Here is a 20,588-nt window from a genome sequence, read left to right on the forward strand (position 1 = left end):
AACTAACGGCTCCAGCCTTGAAGAAGGCTAGATAAAAGACCGATAAAAGGGAGCATCTCGGCACCAAAGACTGGACGGTGGCCAGAGAAGCGTGAAGTTTGATCAAACTGCAGAAAGTGGGTGAAAGGTAAACGTGGCGAGGGGAGATCGCGACCGCCGACTCAACTGAGGACCGAAAAGACTTGCCCCCCCACCTGAAAGGGGCACGCGTGCTAATTTACATAGCAAGCGAGGCTAATTTAAGTACAGCAAACCAATAGTGTATGAAATGTTAATCACCAGCCGATAAGTGTAAATTTAGGCGGGTTTATACTGATCATGTAACCCGATAAATATGCTGTAGTTTTGTATGACGGTATGCACGTTAGGTGGAACGATCCCCCGTGTATCCCGTGCTGTAATAAAGAGAATGCCTGCTTCTTAATGCTACGTTGGTGTTAAGAGGTTTATTCCCGATTTCGGTGCAATGCCAGCATGCGTGCACCCAGGCGTGCACATACTTAGAGGGTGCAACACATGGGTACGCTGGACTCATCCCACTCGCACATCACTGCTTGCGTGCTGCGGCTGTAACCAGACTGGCGCTTCAACACCCAAGCATGTGCATACTGCCTGTAGTAGTTACATTCTCTGGTGTATGTTTTTTGGGAAGGACCTGCTGGGAAACAGCTGCAGAGAGCAGGGTGGCAGTGAACTTCCCAGAGAGGCTGGGATGCCCCACTTGATTTTTTCCCTGCTAAGTGTTAGCAGGCAGTGCTCAGAGCCAGGTGCTGCTGCCTGCCACGGGACCCGCACGCCCTCATCCCGCAAGCAGAGCATTCGGCGGGTGTCCGTCGGGGGTGTCCGTCGGGGGTGTCCAATCCCAGCTTCTGCCCCCCCTCCTGCTTGGAACCCCCCACGTTGCCCCCCCACCCCGAGAGGCCACCGTGGCCAGCACCCGGAACCAGCGGCTCTGTGACATCAGCCCGGGGCCAAGGGCACCGTGGGCAACGTGAATACGTGGGCACTACGTCGGCCGCTGCACTGGTGGTGACGAGCCCCCGGTTCTTGCAGTTGCCACGTGCTGCTGGCAGCGATGAATTTGCTCCCCCTCCTCGTCCTGCTGGCCATGTGCTGGCCTGTGCACGCCACATGGGACAGCTGTGGGTAAGTGGCCCGAGGCTCGGGGAGGGAGCTTGGGCAACCCTTATGGGGTTCACTGGAGGGTGCCCGCTTGTCCTCCGTGGCCACGCCACAGCTTCCCCAACCCCGTGTGGGAGCCTCAGTTCCCTGCCAGCAGCCAGGCTGCTGGCACAACTCGTCTGTGGGGCTCAAGCAGAAACAGGGGCGGACGGACGCACGCCCCATGGGGTTCCCTGGCCCTGCTGTCCATGCAGCGCCTTGTGGGGAGGGAAGACGGCTGACCTTCAGCCTCAACAGCAGCAAGCCGTCGAGCAGGACAGTAAGGAGTTTCTGGTTGCAGAGGGACCTGCGGGCTCCGGCCCATGGCTGCTCACTACGGCATGTCGCGCGTCGTGGGGGGCAGAGATGCCCAGCCAGGGGCCTGGCCCTGGATCGTCAGCATCCAGGATCCCTGGGTAGCAGGCACGGGCCATATCTGCGGCGGGTCCCTCATCAGCCCGCAGTGGGTCCTCACAGCAGCCCACTGCTTCATCAAGGCCAGGTAAGGAGGACCGGGGACCAGGGATATCCCCACAACACCGGCAGGTACCCTGCCTGCGCCACCACGCGCTACTCCCATCCCGTTTCCCTGCAGCACGCCCAGTGCCTGGGCACTCCCGAGCCCAGCTGAGAGACTGCTCAGGAGAAGGCTGGGCTCGTGCCACTGCTTCCTAGCAGCTGCCAGCCCGACATCCCTTGCGCCTAAGGCACGCGAGGGCAGTCGCACCCTCCGTAGCGCTGCTGCCCTCTCTCCCCTGTGAGGCGGAAGGCAGGGAACTGCTGGGCTGCTGCAGCACACGGCTCCGCTCCCCCTGACCCCTCTCTCCATCTGCCTTCCAGGCGCATCGCCATGTGGCGCGTGGTGATCGGGGCCACCCAGCTGACCCAGCTGGGCCCTGAGGTCCAAGTGCGCAATATTAAGCGGCTCCTGGTTCACGAACACTACAGTAATATCTCGCAGAGGAATGACATTGCTTTGCTGGAACTGGACCAGCCTGCCCAGTGCAGCCCCTACGTACAGCTTGCCTGTGTGCCCGACGCCTCGCTGAGAGTGTCACAGTTGACAGCCTGCTACGTCAGTGGTTGGGGCTCCACGACCGCAAGATGTGAGTTCCCAAAAAGCGCTCGCGTCCTGAGTGCAAGCTTGGCACGCTGGGGAGATGGGCTGGGGAGGAGAACTGGCAACGAGCTCCTGGGTGTTGAATTCCTTTCTGTGTCACAGCTGGAGGAGCAACGGATGTCCTGCAGGAGGCCAAGGTCCGCCTCATTGATGTCAACCTCTGTAACAGCAGCCGGTGGTACAGAGGGGCCATCCACAGCCACAACTTGTGTGCTGGCTATCCGCAGGGTGGCATCGACACCTGCCAGGTAGGGGCGTGCTACAAGTCAGCTCCCAGCACCACAGACAGCCCTGTCACAACCGCCCCAGCAGACCCCCGGCGCGGGCTTTGCCTGGCAAGTCACCCTCCCGCCCCTGGGTCCCCACTGCTGCTGGGGCTCACCTCCCCCATCTGCAGGTCCTTGCCTGTGCCCCACTTGTCCCAGAGGCCGGAGACTCTGCCCAGAAAGCCCATCCAGCGCTCTTGGCAGCCCATACGACCAGGTCCCAGCCCTGCAACACCCCTCTTCCCCACATCCAGGACCACTGTGCGGCTAGGAGAGAGCGAGCTCTACCTTACAGGCCCACGACCCCTTCCTAGGAAAGGCTCTGGAGGCTGCAGCAGCTGAGCAGAGCCGTTCTGTGCAGTGAACACAGCTCTGGCAGGTGCTGTGAGAGAGAAGGAGCCAGCCGGAGCGCCGACAGTGGCCCCCCAGTGCCACCTTAATGCTCTCTCCCCGCTGCAGGGCGACAGCGGTGGGCCTCTCGTGTGCAAAGATAACAACGCTGACTACTTCTGGCTTGTTGGAGTGACCAGCTGGGGGACAGGCTGTGCGAGAGCAAAACAGCCCGGGGTCTACACCTCCACTCAGCACTTTTACGACTGGATCCTGGTACAGATGGGACTGCGCCCAGCAGTCACGGCCACTCCAGCGCCACAGCCAGCCTTCACCTCAACCCCCGTTCAGAGGCCAACGCCAATACCAACGCAGTCGGGCAGCTTTACACCCTGCCCATTTCCACGCCAGAAGCTGGTGGAATTCTTTAATCTGCTGCAGGAGCTCCTGCAGGTCCTGAGGGGAAAAAGGCTTGAGCAGCAGCATCAACGGGATCCAGTGCAGGCTGCAGAGTACCACGACCACTTCCTTCTGCGGCAACGCCTGCTGATCCAAAGGCCTGCTCTGTCCTGCCCTCTCTCCTCCGAGTGCACACAAGTCCTGAAGCTGACTTAGTTCTTGAAATAAAGTTGATGTTTTTCACAGCTAACCGTGCTTCAGTCCAATTCAGTCTCCTGTGCAAGGCGAGGACTTCCATGCCCGGCACCTGCAAAATGAGGCTGCAGGCAGACAGGAGGGCACAAAGGGAAAGAGTCACTCAGCGGGGCTGAAACCGTGCCCGCTCAGAGAGGAGGGTGCTCAGAGCGTGGGATGGAGAAGACTGGCACACTGAGCCTAGAAAGACGATAGGAAAAAATTATGTGATGTGCAGACAACTTCGGGGGTATGCATTAAGGCATGCAAGCTGATGATTAAGGCCTGGCGCAAGCCTTAGCTAACTGAACAGACTGTGGGAAACTGCTGAGCATGACAAGAGCAATTGCTGTCGATAGTAAACAGAGTGAGAAGCGGGCAGGAGTTAGAGTGCCATGAGGAAGAGACAGGTTCATGGGTAGTTACAGGGGACTGATGTGAGAGGTGGCCACACTTCACAGATCACTGAAGGAAGAGTTGGGGTCATTTCGGGAGAGGAATCTGGCAGGGACAGCAGTACCCAGGAAACCGCATCAGTCACGCCACGGAAGGCCAAGATGACCCAGCTAACGGCACCTGAAACACCAGCTCTGTTCACAGATGGGGCAAACCTGGGAGCAAGGGGGAACAAATAACCCGGGGAAGGTCCCTTGTTTGGGTGGAGACAAGGGCAGAGAAAGGGAGGCGTCAAGGAAGAGGAGGGGGATGTACAAGCATGGAAAACGGAGACAAGGGGGGATCAAGGAGCCAGTCACACATAAGCAAACTGCTGGGTGGTTTGCTTGTTTGACGGAGCCCTGCACCTCATCACCACGGCCCTTCCTACCTTCTTTTTGAGAGCGATTCCAAGTCCTCTTCTGTGTGGCCCCCTCTGTGCCCGGTGGGGAGGTGGCTCCAGAGGCCTGGCTGCCAGCAACGGCAGAAGGGAACACAGGCCATAGGGACCCAGCAGCTGGAAACACCGAGTGTCTGGGGGCAGCTGCTGGTGGGAGCGCTGTGGGCGCGTGCCGTTGGCTAGTGAAATAGTAAATAATTGTAAATAGTTTCTAAAGCTAAGGAGAAACAGTCATTTTCCAATTAGCAAAACTACTAACGCCTTGTGCCTTGGGAAAGGAATTTGGGAGGCAGTTAAAAGATATGAAAGCGTTTGCATAAGTAGCAAACTGTGGAAAACTAACGGCTCCAGCCTTGAAGAAGGCTAGATAAAAGACCGATAAAAGGGAGCATCTCGGCACCAAAGACTGGACGGTGGCCAGAGAAGCGTGAAGTTTGATCAAACTGCAGAAAGTGGGTGAAAGGTAAACGTGGCGAGGGGAGATCGCGACCGCCGACTCAACTCAGGACCGAAAAGACTTGCCCCCCCACCTGAAAGGGGCACGCGTGCTAATTTACATAGCAAGCGAGGCTAATTTAAGTACAGCAAACCAATAGTGTATGAAATGTTAATCACCAGCCGATAAGTGTAAATTTAGGCGGGTTTATACTGATCATGTAACCCGATAAATATGCTGTAGTTTTGTATGACGGTATGCACGTTAGGTGGAACGATCCCCCGTGTATCCCGTGCTGTAATAAAGAGAATGCCTGCTTCTTAATGCTACGTTGGTGTTAAGAGGTTTATTCCCGATTTCGGTGCAATGCCAGCATGCGTGCACCCAGGCGTGCACATACTTAGAGGGTGCAACACATGGGTACGCTGGACTCATCCCACTCGCACATCACTGCTTGCGTGCTGCGGCTGTAACCAGACTGGCGCTTCAACACCCAAGCATGTGCATACTGCCTGTAGTAGTTACATTCTCTGGTGTATGTTTTTTGGGAAGGACCTGCTGGGAAACAGCTGCAGAGAGCAGGGTGGCAGTGAACTTCCCAGAGAGGCTGGGATGCCCCACTTGATTTTTTCCCTGCTAAGTGTTAGCAGGCAGTGCTCAGAGCCAGGTGCTGCTGCCTGCCACGGGACCCGCACGCCCTCATCCCGCAAGCAGAGCATTCGGCGGGTGTCCGTCGGGGGTGTCCGTCGGGGGTGTCCAATCCCAGCTTCTGCCCCCCCTCCTGCTTGGAACCCCCCACGTTGCCCCCCCACCCCGAGAGGCCACCGTGGCCAGCACCCGGAACCAGCGGCTCTGTGACATCAGCCCGGGGCCAAGGGCACCGTGGGCAACGTGAATACGTGGGCACTACGTCGGCCGCTGCACTGGTGGTGACGAGCCCCCGGTTCTTGCAGTTGCCACGTGCTGCTGGCAGCGATGAATTTGCTCCCCCTCCTCGTCCTGCTGGCCATGTGCTGGCCTGTGCACGCCACATGGGACAGCTGTGGGTAAGTGGCCCGAGGCTCGGGGAGGGAGCTTGGGCAACCCTTATGGGGTTCACTGGAGGGTGCCCGCTTGTCCTCCGTGGCCACGCCACAGCTTCCCCAACCCCGTGTGGGAGCCTCAGTTCCCTGCCAGCAGCCAGGCTGCTGGCACAACTCGTCTGTGGGGCTCAAGCAGAAACAGGGGCGGACGGACGCACGCCCCATGGGGTTCCCTGGCCCTGCTGTCCATGCAGCGCCTTGTGGGGAGGGAAGACGGCTGACCTTCAGCCTCAACAGCAGCAAGCCGTCGAGCAGGACAGTAAGGAGTTTCTGGTTGCAGAGGGACCTGCGGGCTCCGGCCCATGGCTGCTCACTACGGCATGTCGCGCGTCGTGGGGGGCAGAGATGCCCAGCCAGGGGCCTGGCCCTGGATCGTCAGCATCCAGGATCCCTGGGTAGCAGGCACGGGCCATATCTGCGGCGGGTCCCTCATCAGCCCGCAGTGGGTCCTCACAGCAGCCCACTGCTTCATCAAGGCCAGGTAAGGAGGACCGGGGACCAGGGATATCCCCACAACACCGGCAGGTACCCTGCCTGCGCCACCACGCGCTACTCCCATCCCGTTTCCCTGCAGCACGCCCAGTGCCTGGGCACTCCCGAGCCCAGCTGAGAGACTGCTCAGGAGAAGGCTGGGCTCGTGCCACTGCTTCCTAGCAGCTGCCAGCCCGACATCCCTTGCGCCTAAGGCACGCGAGGGCAGTCGCACCCTCCGTAGCGCTGCTGCCCTCTCTCCCCTGTGAGGCGGAAGGCAGGGAACTGCTGGGCTGCTGCAGCACACGGCTCCGCTCCCCCTGACCCCTCTCTCCATCTGCCTTCCAGGCGCATCGCCATGTGGCGCGTGGTGATCGGGGCCACCCAGCTGACCCAGCTGGGCCCTGAGGTCCAAGTGCGCAATATTAAGCGGCTCCTGGTTCACGAACACTACAGTAATATCTCGCAGAGGAATGACATTGCTTTGCTGGAACTGGACCAGCCTGCCCAGTGCAGCCCCTACGTACAGCTTGCCTGTGTGCCCGACGCCTCGCTGAGAGTGTCACAGTTGACAGCCTGCTACGTCAGTGGTTGGGGCTCCACGACCGCAAGATGTGAGTTCCCAAAAAGCGCTCGCGTCCTGAGTGCAAGCTTGGCACGCTGGGGAGATGGGCTGGGGAGGAGAACTGGCAACGAGCTCCTGGGTGTTGAATTCCTTTCTGTGTCACAGCTGGAGGAGCAACGGATGTCCTGCAGGAGGCCAAGGTCCGCCTCATTGATGTCAACCTCTGTAACAGCAGCCGGTGGTACAGAGGGGCCATCCACAGCCACAACTTGTGTGCTGGCTATCCACAGGGTGGCATCGACACCTGCCAGGTAGGGGCGTGCTACAAGTCAGCTCCCAGCACCACAGACAGCCCTGTCACAACCGCCCCAGCAGACCCCCGGCGCGGGCTTTGCCTGGCAAGTCACCCTCCCGCCCCTGGGTCCCCACTGCTGCTGGGGCTCACCTCCCCCATCTGCAGGTCCTTGCCTGTGCCCCACTTGTCCCAGAGGCCGGAGACTCTGCCCAGAAAGCCCATCCAGCGCTCTTGGCAGCCCATACGACCAGGTCCCAGCCCTGCAACACCCCTCTTCCCCACATCCAGGACCACTGTGCGGCTAGGAGAGAGCGAGCTCTACCTTACAGGCCCACGACCCCTTCCTAGGAAAGGCTCTGGAGGCTGCAGCAGCTGAGCAGAGCCGTTCTGTGCAGTGAACACAGCTCTGGCAGGTGCTGTGAGAGAGAAGGAGCCAGCCGGAGCGCCGACAGTGGCCCCCCAGTGCCACCTTAATGCTCTCTCCCCGCTGCAGGGCGACAGCGGTGGGCCTCTCGTGTGCAAAGATAACAACGCTGACTACTTCTGGCTTGTTGGAGTGACCAGCTGGGGGACAGGCTGTGCGAGAGCAAAACAGCCCGGGGTCTACACCTCCACTCAGCACTTTTACGACTGGATCCTGGTACAGATGGGACTGCGCCCAGCAGTCACGGCCACTCCAGCGCCACAGCCAGCCTTCACCTCAACCCCCGTTCAGAGGCCAACGCCAATACCAACGCAGTCGGGCAGCTTTACACCCTGCCCATTTCCACGCCAGAAGCTGGTGGAATTCTTTAATCTGCTGCAGGAGCTCCTGCAGGTCCTGAGGGGAAAAAAGGCTTGAGCAGCAGCATCAACGGGATCCAGTGCAGGCTGCAGAGTACCACGACCACTTCCTTCTGCGGCAACGCCTGCTGATCCAAAGGCCTGCTCTGTCCTGCCCTCTCTCCTCCGAGTGCACACAAGTCCTGAAGCTGACTTAGTTCTTGAAATAAAGTTGATGTTTTTCACAGCTAACCGTGCTTCAGTCCAATTCAGTCTCCTGTGCAAGGCGAGGACTTCCATGCCCGGCACCTGCAAAATGAGGCTGCAGGCAGACAGGAGGGCACAAAGGGAAAGAGTCACTCAGCGGGGCTGAAACCGTGCCCGCTCAGAGAGGAGGGTGCTCAGAGCGTGGGATGGAGAAGACTGGCACACTGAGCCTAGAAAGACGATAGGAAAAAATTATGTGATGTGCAGACAACTTCGGGGGTATGCATTAAGGCATGCAAGCTGATGATTAAGGCCTGGCGCAAGCCTTAGCTAACTGAACAGACTGTGGGAAACTGCTGAGCATGACAAGAGCAATTGCTGTCGATAGTAAACAGAGTGAGAAGCGGGCAGGAGTTAGAGTGCCATGAGGAAGAGACAGGTTCATGGGTAGTTACAGGGGACTGATGTGAGAGGTGGCCACACTTCACAGATCACTGAAGGAAGAGTTGGGGTCATTTCGGGAGAGGAATCTGGCAGGGACAGCAGTACCCAGGAAACCGCATCAGTCACGCCACGGAAGGCCAAGATGACCCAGCTAACGGCACCTGAAACACCAGCTCTGTTCACAGATGGGGCAAACCTGGGAGCAAGGGGGAACAAATAACCCGGGGAAGGTCCCTTGTTTGGGTGGAGACAAGGGCAGAGAAAGGGAGGCGTCAAGGAAGAGGAGGGGGATGTACAAGCATGGAAAACGGAGACAAGGGGGGATCAAGGAGCCAGTCACACATAAGCAAACTGCTGGGTGGTTTGCTTGTTTGACGGAGCCCTGCACCTCATCACCACGGCCCTTCCTACCTTCTTTTTGAGAGCGATTCCAAGTCCTCTTCTGTGTGGCCCCCTCTGTGCCTGGTGGGGAGGTGGCTCCAGAGGCCTGGCTGCCAGCAACGGCAGAAGGGAACACAGGCCATAGGGACCCAGCAGCTGGAAACACCGAGTGTCTGGGGGCAGCTGCTGGTGGGAGCGCTGTGGGCGCGTGCCGTTGGCTAGTGAACTTGAAGCTGGACTAGCTCACGAGCAAAAGGAGATACCGAGCTGGAAAGACCCCAGGTCTGTGCCAGTTACTGGGTAAGTAGCTTGACGGCCAGCCACGGATTTTAACTGAACTTAATTCCCACGCTAATGTTTAAGGGCCCCGTGAGCATGCTGTGCTTGCGGATCTCGGAGCGATGGGTGTGTACCTTTCACTGCTGAACATCCGTACCGATCAGCTGGAGAGGCAGACAAGGACTGGGTTGTGCTGTTTGTGTTAAGCGGGTGCTGGTAAAGGGACTGCTCTATCCGTGTTAATCTGTTTTGCCATTCATGCCAGTGAGGTGTGTGCGCGTGGTCTTGAATGGGATCTGGCTCTTTGGAAGACAAAGTCTCTGGTACCTGTGCATGGGAACAGCAGTCGCATCCATTGGGCTGAGATGGGAGAAACCTCCTGGGAGCGAGAGTCCTCCCGATTCAGCTCCAGCTCTTCTGCGAGAAGATGTTCTCTGGGAGGAACATGGGCTGGATATGGCGTGCGCAGAACGTGCACGCACACACGCGCACGCACGCACAGACGCACAGCACGCACAGAGCGCATGCACAAAAATGCTGTGTGCACACATACACTGCATTCACGCGCAGGGTGCATGTGCACACACACGCACACGCACACACACAGTGGAGACACATGGGGTACAAACAGAAGGTGCAATGCACACCCACAGTGTGTGCACACCCGTACTCCAAACCACACGTCTTGAACACAGAGCGCAATGCACAGTGTTCACATACACAGAGTGCATGCATAGGCATACCTGGCTGGCGTGTGCACACAGACAGTGTGTGCATGCACACACACAGTTTACACACACAGGCAGTGCATGCACACCCTACAGTATGCATGCATGTGGAATGCACCCCCCCACACACACCGCATGCATGCACACAGTGTGCATCCACCCATCTGCCCACATGCATGCTCACTGCATACACCCATGATGCACGCACATGTAGAATGCACCTCCCACGGGTGCACATGCAAACTCACTTGTCCATCCATGCATGCACACATGCATGTCGACATACACATACACATGTGCAGGCATACACATGTGCACACACGTGTGTGCTCGCACACACAGAGACAAACGTATTGCGCCCACACAAGTATAGCCCGGTAACACCCCACATAGAATCATAAAGATTGGAAATAGACCCTTAAGATCATCGAGTCCAACCGTTAACCTATCCAAGTCCACCACTAAACCATGTCTTCGAGCACCACGTCTGCCCTTCTTTTAAATCCCTCCAGGGATGGAGACTCAGCCCCTGCCCTGGGCAGCCTGGGCCAGGGCCTGACAGCCCTTTCCGTGAAGGAATTTTTCCTAATACCCAACCTAACCCTGCCCTGGCGCAGCTTGAGGCCGTTCCCTCTCCTCCTATCACTTGTTTACTGCGGAGAAGAGACCGACCCCCCAGCTCCAGCCTCCTTTCAGGCAGTTGCAGAGAGCGATGAGGGCTCCCCTCAGCCTCCTCTTCTCCAGGCTGGGCCCCCCAGCTCCCCCAGCCGCTCCTCCCCAGCCTTGGGCTCCAGCCCCTGCCCCAGCCTCGCTGCCCTGCTCTGGCCACGCTCCAGCCCCTCCATGGCCGCCTTGGGGTGAGGGGCCCAGCGCTGAGCACAGCATTCGAGGGGCGGCCTCACCAGTGCCCAGCACAGGGGCACCATCACCTCCCTGCTCCTGCTGGCCACACTGTTCCTGATACAGGCCAGGATGCCATTGGCCCTCTTGGCCACCTGGGCACACTGCTGGCTCATGTTCAGCGGCTGTCGACCACCACCCCCAGGCCCTTTCCCGCCGGGCAGCTCCCAGCCGCTCCTCCCCACGCCTGCAGCGGTGCCTGGGGTTGTTGTGCCCCCAGTGCAGGACCCGGCCCTGAGCCTTGCTGACCCTCACCCAGTGCCTGGGCCCATCGACCCAGCCTGGCCAGGGCCCTCTGCAGGGCCTTCTGCCCTCCAGCAGATCGACACTTCCACCCAACTTGGTGTCACCTGCAAACTGACTGAAGGTGAATGAACTTACATGCTCATGAGCCGCTCACATGGCCACAGCTTGTCACACCCACCCCTGCCTGGCCTGCACATGTCTTTCAGCGTGTGCTCCCACAGCACTGCAGCAGTCACTTGTGCCTCTCCTTCCACGCAACCACGTGGACGCTGTTCATCCGTGTGTCCTACCTGTGCCCACTGGGGCCTGTGCAGGTTGAGGCAGTGACGCCATGCCTTGCTCAGTTTCCTGCAGCCGAGTTACCTGCACGCAGCGCACATGGTCCCACACCTCCTGCCCTGTCCCTTGTCTGGTCTCTGAAACTCTGTCCCTACGCCGTGCCCCTCCCCAGAGCTCAGAGCCTCAGCTGTTCGCCTCTCAGTGTCCAGGCTGCCAGCCCCCAGCACCCTGATCGCTGTGGCCAGGCGCTGCACGGCAAGCACTGCCATGCTCTATGAGCAAAGTGGGCTCCGTGAATTATGCAGCAGTTTCCTGCTGCAGCACCAGCCTCCTCACTCTGCCTCTTGGCCCTGAATAATTGATATCAGTGAGCACAGCAGCAGCAGCAGCAGCCCCAGCGTCCTTCTTGTGCCAGGGGCCAGGCCGTTAGGAGGCATGGGGCTAGGCATGCAGGAAGGCCAGGGGCTATGGGGACGGTCTGAACTATGGAAGACAGGGAGCAATGGAAAGCAGAGTTCCCTGGCACATTGGACAGTGGTTGTAAAAGTGGGATGCCTCTTAAGAAATGCTGACTAGTAATAACAGGAAAATCCAGAACAAACTGATCACACAGGCTGGATGCAAACCACGGGCACATCTCCATGAGAACATCCAGGCTAGGACATTAGCCAGCCTTACCCCTGCTTTGTCTTTGGGCTGAAACTCCTCACCTCTGCCTGCTGCGTGGTTAATCCCAGACCAGTGCCACTGTGCCTGACTGTGCCTGTGCTTGTACACCACCTCTGGTCTTGCCTTACTCTTATTTTGGATAAACTGAACAAATGGAGGTCTTCAGGACATTAGACTTCAATTCCTTTCTGTGCCTGTCTGCCGAGCTTTCTCTGGTTTTCAAAAGCAGACAGGTACAATAGCAACAGGGTACAGCCTTCCTGGGGTGCAGAACCTCCCCTTTTCCTCCTCATTCTCCTTATCACTCCCTTCCACCAGAGAATTGCTGTTGCTCTTGGCACTGTCCCTTCCTCGCTCTGATTACAAGTCCTCGGTCTGCAGGATATGGGCTCCTATGTTCAGGCACAAGCAGCAGTCCTTGAGCCTGAGTGTGAAAGCCTGTCACTACTGTATGAAAACATACTTTGTTTGACAAGTGCGCAGGCTCCCATGGGACCCAGCCTGCCCCGAACAATGCCCCGCTCCCTGCCTGTCCCTGCGCGCATCTGGAGAAAAGCAGCTTTGTTTGCTCTTCCAGAAGGCGGGAAGCCAAGAGCCGGGCCAGCGGCTGGCGCCCGCCACAGGAGCGGGGCAGGGGACGTCCACCCGGGCCGCCCAGCTCGCCGCCGCACGCCGAGGCGCCCGTCGTCTCCCAGGACAGCCTGATGGCTCCCCGGCCTCAGCCCCGGCGCGGCTGGGAGCAGGCGCTGGACACACGGGCTGCGTCCGCAGCCTCCAAACCTGGGCGACGCTGAGGGCGACTCTGTCGGAAGCCCCTGTTGTTAACAAACCACCCCCGGCAGCAGCAGCCGGGGCAGGCCCGGGCCGCAGGAGGCCGCCTGCACCGGGCGCGGCGCTCCGGGAGGCGGCTGCGAGGGACCAACGCCGCCGCGGAGCCTGCGCGGCCCCTTCCAAGCGCTGCCCCGCGACGGACTACAGTTCCCGGCATGCCCCGCCGCGGGGCCGGGTCACGCGGCTGCCCGCGCGCGTCAGGCGGGCGGCGGCGGCGGCGGCGGCGGCGGCGCGGCGCCGTTCGGCTCCGCCGGTTGTGGAGGTGCCTGCGCTGCCCGGCCCGGCCCGGCCCGGCCCGGCCCGGCCCGGCGGGCGCCGCCACGGGGGCTCGGAGCGGAGCGGAGCGTGGGAGGGCAGCGCTGTACCCCGTGCCGAGCGCCAGTGTCGGCGGGCCTCCCCGGGCGGCGGCGCCATGGGGCCGCGGAGCCGGGGCCTGCCCTGGGCCCTGGTGCTGCTGGCCTTGCGCGGAGCGGCCGGCGCCCGCCCCAGCTTCGTCCTGTTGCTGGCGGACGACCTGGGCTTCGGGGACCTGGGGAGCTACGGGCACCCGTCTTCTGGCACGCCCCACCTGGACCGGATGGCTTCCCGAGGGCTGCGGTTCACCAGCTTCTACAGCAGCTCCCCGGTGTGCAGCCCGTCCCGGTACGTCCCCGCTGCTCCCGCCCCGCTGGCTGGCGACTGCTGCAGGGCCCCGGGGCGGGGATGGAGGAAGCGTCGAGACAGGGCTTGGCACCCAGCTAGGGAGTTGCAGTGCTGGGAGGAGCGGGTGGTTGATAAGCCTGCCGTGCCCCAGGAGGCCCACAGGTCTGGCTGCTCTATGAGGGGACCGATCGCGTGTCCCAGCAGACAGGGGAGGCGGCAGGTCCCGAGGAATGGGTCACCCTCTGTGGAGGGTGGGCACCGCAGCCTGTGCTGTGTCCGGTGTGACGCTTGTCTCCTCTCTCTCTCTTTGAACCCTCGCCTGTAGGGCAGCCCTGCTGACCGGCCGTTTCCAGATGCGCTCTGGGGTTTACCCCGGTGTGTTTGACCCAGACTCGCGGGGAGGCCTGCCGCTGTCTGAGGTCACCATTGCAGAGGTGCTGAAGGCTGAGGGCTATGCCACAGCCATGGTTGGCAAGTGGCATCTTGGCCTGGGGATTAATGGCTCCTTCCTGCCCATCCACCAGGGCTTTGACCACTTCTTGGGGTGCCCTACTCCCATGACCAGGTGAGAGGCCTGTCAGGCCCTGAAGGGTGTCCTGGGGCTGGCTGGGGAGAGGGCCTGAGAGATGAAGCTTGCTTGAGAGCACATAGGCTGGGTTAGTGCTTGCCTGGGTGTGGGTGGCTGCAGGCCAGGGAGATGGATGCTGGTGGGGAAAGCCCACCTCTCAGGTGCTCATATGATAGGGCAGTTTTGCAGAACGTGGGTGGCAGTTGTGCATGGGGACATTTGCCCTTTGTCAAGGGAGGGAGGGTCAGCTTCTGGACTATAAAGAAACATCTGAATTGCTGCCAGGAGAAAATGATGTTGGGGCAGCATGATCCGTGGACAGTTCTAGGGTGGGCACAGACCCCTGGGCTTCTGGGAGTGGCTGCCCAAAGGGTGCCTGTAGGCCCTGGTGATGGGCCACTGTGACACTCTTTGCTCCTCTCCCCTTACTGTCCTGCAATACATGTAAAAGACAAAGTGTTATTTGTTCTCTCCAGGGCCCCTGCCAGAATCTCACCTGCTTCCCACCCGACATCAAGTGTTTTGGGACTTGTGACCAAGGCTTAGTGCCAGTCCCGCTGCTCTGGAACCAGAGCATCGTGCACAAGCCGGTCTCTTTCCCTGATCTGGTGCCACTCTACAACAACTTCTCCCGGGACTTCATCGCTGACTCTGCGCGACGAGGCCTCCCCTTCCTGCTCTACTATGCCTCCCACGTAGGAGAGGGGAGGGCTGCTCTGGGCCCAAGGGTGGGGAAGGGAGCCTTTGTCCTGTGGGGAGAGCAGGGAAGCGTCTCAGCTCCTGCAGCCCTAGGACTGTGCTGAGCAGTCAATATCCCTGGACGACTTGGGGTTGCTGTTCCCACACCCAGGTCTTGTGGCAGCACTGTTCTGATAATATTCTTGGGCTGCTTCTTTCTGGAGCTTTGCCCACTTCTCCGGGCCAGGAGTCCACCTGGGAAAATTTCCCACTCGGGGGCTCCACATCCTGTCCTGGGGCTCAGCTCCTTTATGCCATTTCTGAGAGATGTTTCTGAAGCTTGGGGACAAGCCTCTTCTCATCTCATGGTGTATCTCCATGTCCTAGCTGGGGTGCTCACTGTCCCCGGGTGAACTGGGAACCAGATGCGGCTCTGGGAGTTTGTGTAGCAGTCTTCTCTGCCCTTTCTCCAGCATACACACTACCCCCAATTTGCAAGCCAGGAGTATGCAGGGCAGTCGCGGCGTGGGCCGTTTGGTGATGCACTCTTGGAGTTTGATGGCTCGGTGGGACAGCTGCTGCAGGCACTGCAGGAAAATGGTCTTGCAAACACAACCTTGATGTTTTTCACCTCTGACAATGGGTGAGTGGGCTCAGTAGCGGGGACTTCATCACTGGTAAGGTTCTTCTGCCATGGTATGGGGGAACTGGAATGAGGCATTGGTTGGCTGGGGCAAAAGGGATGTGATGTGGCATTGCCAGGTGACCTGAAGTGAGGCAAGAGGTGGGCGCTGCTCTGGAGACGAGCCAGTGCATGATCTGCTCCTTGTTCCTGTGACTCAGCTGTGCCTCTTCTTGTGGGCAGAAACCTCACAGGGTTCAGGCCAGGAGCGTGCAGCAGCCCAAATGTACCCCGGTTCCCTTCACGTGTGAGTGGCACTGGTCTCTGGTGCCCTGCTTAGGCATGTTGCCCACCTTGGCTTCTTCACCTGCCCCATGCCTCCTGCCTCACAAGGCTGAGAAGGATGGCAGTGTCACTTGCTGGTACCATGTCTCTCTTGTCATGGCCCTGTTGGCAGCATCAGGGAAGGGGTAGCATGAACATGTGAAACTGATGGTAGGTAGTTCTCTCTTACAGCCCTTCCACCATGAGAATGGCACGTGGAGGCAGCTCTGGCCTTCTGAAGTGTGGGAAGGGCACGACGTACGAAGGTGGTATGCGGGAACCAGCAGTGGCTTATTGGCCAGGCCGTATCACTCCAGGTGAGACTTGGCACTGCTTGTGCCTTTTGCGTGCTGATGTCAGCCAAGGCAGGGGTGTCATGGCAGCTCGGCTGCCCTGGGACACGCAGAGGGTGGGAGAGAAGTGAGGATGGCAGGGATGGGAGTGGGATCAGGTGCTTGAACCTTTCCTTATGCCTTGATGTGGTGGGTGACAGGAGTGACGCATGAGCTGGCAAGCACCCTGGACATCCTGCCAACCCTGGCTACCCTGGCTGGAGCAGCTCTTCCTAAAGTTGCCCTGGATGGCTATGACCTGAGTCCGGTGCTGTTTGGGTCAGGGAAGGTGAGTCCTGTGGGCTGGTTTGGCTGGCGTTGTGCAGGAAGGCTGGGTGTGGGGCTGGAGCTGTGTGCCTGGAGCTGGGTGCCTGATGAGTAGAACCAGCTGGCGGTCAGGAGATCCATGAGCTAGGACCTTTTGTCTGGCCTGGGTCATGCCGTGGAGTTCCTGGGCTTCCTCAGGCTGCTGAGCTCTAACACCTGCAGCATGTTGCCAAACCAAACCCCCGTGGCTGCAGTGGGTGGACAGAGCCCCAGTAGCTTTGAGTAGGAAGCAAACAGGATGCCGCTGCTCATCAGCTTCTCCCCTCTCCGGCCATGTTCTGGCTGTAGTATTGGGGCTCCTGTGTGACTTCCTGGGGTCTCTGCCTGGTCCGTTCCAGGCTCTTCTTCAGCCTTGTGGCTGCACAGGTGAGCTTAGCTCTGCTGCTTCCCACAGAGTCCCCGTCAGACAATGTTCTTCTACCCGCCGTCTCCCGATCCGCTGCATGGCCCCTTCGCTGTCAGGCTTGGGAAGTACAAGGCCCATTACTTCACAAAAGGTTAGTGCTGCCTCTTCTCTGCGTGGGTGTCGTAGATGGAGTGAGAGTGCACTTGTAGGAGCAACATGTTTATTGATGACAGGGTTTGATAGTAAACAGAACAGTGGTTTAACGAGATTCGATGGCATGGTACACTTGATTATTTACTGCATAGGGGACAGGGTCAGACAGGACTGTCAGGGAGACCCTCCCGTTGAGTCATGAGGTTCAGAGAGGACCCCCTTGCTTTCTAAACTCCTTCTCAAAGAGGAGTCTGGGTGCAGCTGGATCCAATCCTAGTCCCAGACTTGGTCAATGGCTTATGTCTAAAGGATTATATATGCACAATCAATCCTTTATATCACTTAGCTAAAATTTCAAAGTTTAGCATGCTATTAGTCACTTATCGAGGATCTGTTGCGGCAAGGAATCTCTCAACCTTGAGGAGTAACCTTGAGAGGCATCCCTACTCAAGGGGAGATCCTGGTGTGCAGCCCACTGCTGTGCAGGAGAGCTCACAGGGCTCTTGGGCTGCTCACTATTTATGTGGGTTAGATGATTAACTCAAAGTCATACTTACATACCAACTCCCTGTGTTAGTTTCTTCCAACTTTGCCTTGAGCCGGACATTGACCAGCACTGTGGTTAGGCGGACACGTTGCCGTAAATTAGCCCTTGGCTGTTGTGTTGTTATCTGTCTCCCCCAAATCCACTTTGAGCTGGATGCATCCATCACAACTGCCTCTGGTGATTATCGCTTGAGCAGGGTTATGGGAAAAGGTCAAGTGTAGGGGGGGAGGGCAGGAGGGTACAGGGGGAGCATACCACCACAGTGGGCAGCTTTGTGGAGTCCTGCGTGGCTTTGCTGTCCAAAGCTCAAAGAGAAGAAACTGAGCTACACCTGGGGGTTTCTTTTGCAGGTTCCTTTCACAGTGATACGACCCCAGACCAGGCCTGCCATGGGCTGACCCCGCTGACCCCTCACTTGCCCCCGCTGCTCTTTGACCTGGAGTCAGACCCAGCCGAGAACTATGATCTGCTGCAGAGCGGTGCAGGGCCGGAGCTTCTGCAAGTCCTGAAGGAGATCGAACTGCAGAAAGTCCTTTTTGAACAGCGCATGGAATTTGGGGAAAGCCAGATCAGGAAGGGCAGGGATCCCACGCTGCAGCCCTGCTGCGTACCAAACTGCACTCCTAAGCCCTCCTGCTGCCGCTGCTCCTAGCCTCTTGCTGCTCCATCCCCTTCAGCTGCTCCACTCTGGAACCCTATCCCAAACCCACCAGCCCCCTCGCCCCCAACTACCCAAGCTCAGCCTTAGAGCTACCCTGTGGGTTTGGCTCAGTGACACCTGACTGATGGCGTGCTGGGGTAGCAAACTGGGGGTTGGGGAGATTACTAACCCTGCTAGGAGTGCGGGTCAGTGCACCCTGTGCTCTGTGTTGGACGTTCAAGATGAGGCCTCTTGAAAGAAACCCTTGACTTGTTCAGGGAGGGACCATGATACAGCATCGTCTCCAGAGCCAGAACAGCTCCTTTCAAACCATGATCAAGGTGAAGCAAAGGGCATGCCCCAGTCTCCAGAGATCCCAGCGCAGCTGGAGGCACGCTGTGCACCCCTGGGCGGAAACTGAGCTGGGAGCTGCAGCACCATCACTTCCTAGGGGCCAAGAGCACAGCAAGAAGAGGATGGGATGGATGGTCCTGGCAGCTGCAGAGGCAGGACCTTGTGCAGCTAGTGCAGAGGGGACGTGCCTAGGTGGGAAGCAGCTTGTGATGGGTTGGCCTTGGCTGGATGCCGGGTGCCACCAAGCTGCTCTATCACTCCCCTCCTCAGCAGGACAGGGAGGGGAGGAAATGAGATGGAAAAAACCCTCATGGGTCAAGATAAAGGCAGTTTAATAAAATCAAAGGCAAAGGCCATGCACAGAAGCAAAAGGAAAACAAAGATTTTATACTCTTTCCCATCGTCAGGTGATGTCCAGCCACTTTCCGGGAAGCAGGGCTTCAGTATGTGTAGCAGTTGCTCCAGAAGGGAAGCGTCATAAATAACGAATGCCCCCACTTCCTCCTCCTTTCTCTTAGCTTTCGCTGCTGAGCAGATGTCATGGTATGGAATATCCCTTTGCTCAGTTTGGGTCAGCTGGCCTGGCTATGTCCCCTCCCAAGATTTTGCCTACCCCCGCCCTGCTGGGGAGGGGGAATGTTGGAGAGACAGCAGCATTGCTCAGCAGTAGCCAAAACACTGGTGTGTTATCACCACCTTTCTAGTTACCAATACAAAGCACAGCACTATGAGGGCTGCTGTGGGGAAAATTAACTCCATCCCAGTCAGACCCGATACACAGCCCAAGCACCTCCAAGTCCTTCACGACTCCAGGAGGTGGAGATGTGGCTGGTGGTTGGCAGGCCTGGTCCTCTTGTGAGGTCTGTGGGTGCTGGGGCTGATCAGCCAGGTGGACTGCAACCACATGCCAGCCCCATGACTGAAAGGGTCCCTCCTTTTGCTCGGGAGCTAGTCCAGCTTCAAGTTCACTAGCACACTGAACACGCACACAGCGGTCCCACCAGCAGCTGGCTGCGTGCACGCCAGCCAGGTATGCCTATGCATGCACTCTGTGTATGTGAACACTGTGCATTGCGCTCTGTGTTCAAGACGTGTGTACGGGTGTGCACACACTGTGGGTGTGCATTGCACCTTCTGTTTGTACCCCATGTGTCTCCACTGTGTGTGTGCGTGTGCGTGTGTGTGCACATGCACCCTGCGCGTGAATGCAGTGTATGTGTGCACACAGCATTTTTGTGCGTGCGCTCTGTGCGTGCTGTGCGTCTGTGTGTGCGTGCGCGTGTGTGCGTGCACGTTCTGCGCACGCCATATCCAGCCCATGTTCCTCCCAGAGAACATCTTCTCGCAGAAGAGCTGGAGCTGAATCGGGAGGACTCTCGCTCCCAGGAGGTTTCTCCCATCTCAGCCCAATGGATGCGACTGCTGTTCCCATGCACAGGTACCAGAGACTTTGTCTTCCAAAGAGCCAGATCCCATTCAAGACCACGCGCACACACCTCACTGGCATGAATGGCAAAACAGATTAACACGGATAGAGCAGTCCCTTTACCAGCACCCGCTTAACACAAACAGCACAACCCAGTCCTTGTCTGCCTCTCCAGCTGATCGGTACGGATGTTCAGCAGTGAAAGGTACACACCCATCGCTCCGAGATCCGCAAGCACAGCATGCTCACGGGGCCCTTAAACATTAGCGTGGGAATTAAGTTCAGTTAAAATCCGTGGCTGGCCGTCAAGCTACTTACCCAGTAACTGGCACAGACCTGGGGTCTTTCCAGCTCGGTATCTCCTTTTGCTCGTGAGCTAGTCCAGCTTCAAGTTCACTAGCCAACGGCACGCGCCCACAGCGCTCCCACCAGCAGCTGCCCCCAGACACTCGGTGTTTCCAGCTGCTGGGTCCCTATGGCCTGTGTTCCCTTCTGCCGTTGCTGGCAGCCAGGCCTCTGGAGCCACCTCCCCACCGGGCACAGAGGGGGCCACACAGAAGAGGACTTGGAATCGCTCTCAAAAAGAAGGTAGGAAGGGCCGTGGTGATGAGGTGCAGGGCTCCGTCAAACAAGCAAACCACCCAGCAGTTTGCTTATGTGTGACTGGCTCCTTGATCCCCCCTTGTCTCCGTTTTCCATGCTTGTACAT

At 58.5% G+C, this 20,588-nt stretch overlaps 2 protein-coding genes and 1 pseudogene across 2 annotated transcripts; all 3 read left to right on the top strand.

The window, feature by feature from the left end:
- The first annotated feature begins 1,484 nt into the window (after positions 1-1,484).
- Positions 1,485-3,308, top strand: LOC148054440 (acrosin-like). The gene is made up of 5 exons (XM_087763997.1): positions 1,485-1,663; positions 2,002-2,267; positions 2,384-2,529; positions 3,007-3,016; positions 3,160-3,308. Exons 1-5 carry the CDS (start codon positions 1,485-1,487, stop codon positions 3,306-3,308), a joined length of 750 nt encoding a protein of 249 aa, XP_087620123.1.
- A 2,857-nt stretch (positions 3,309-6,165) lies between these two features.
- LOC148054441 (acrosin-like) lies at positions 6,166-7,989 on the top strand. Its single transcript, XM_087763999.1, has 5 exons — positions 6,166-6,344; positions 6,683-6,948; positions 7,065-7,210; positions 7,688-7,697; positions 7,841-7,989. Exons 1-5 carry the CDS (start codon positions 6,166-6,168, stop codon positions 7,987-7,989), a joined length of 750 nt encoding a protein of 249 aa, XP_087620125.1.
- Positions 7,990-13,245: 5,256 nt separating this feature from the next.
- Positions 13,246-18,950, top strand: LOC148054442 (arylsulfatase A-like; annotated as a pseudogene).
- The last annotated feature ends 1,638 nt before the right edge of the window (positions 18,951-20,588 follow it).

The sequence above is a fragment of the Nipponia nippon genome, unplaced genomic scaffold (genome assembly GCF_047370975.1).
Source record: "Nipponia nippon isolate SJK-2023a ecotype South Korea unplaced genomic scaffold, ASM4737097v1 scaffold_3, whole genome shotgun sequence".
Taxonomy (NCBI): domain Eukaryota; kingdom Metazoa; phylum Chordata; class Aves; order Pelecaniformes; family Threskiornithidae; genus Nipponia; species Nipponia nippon.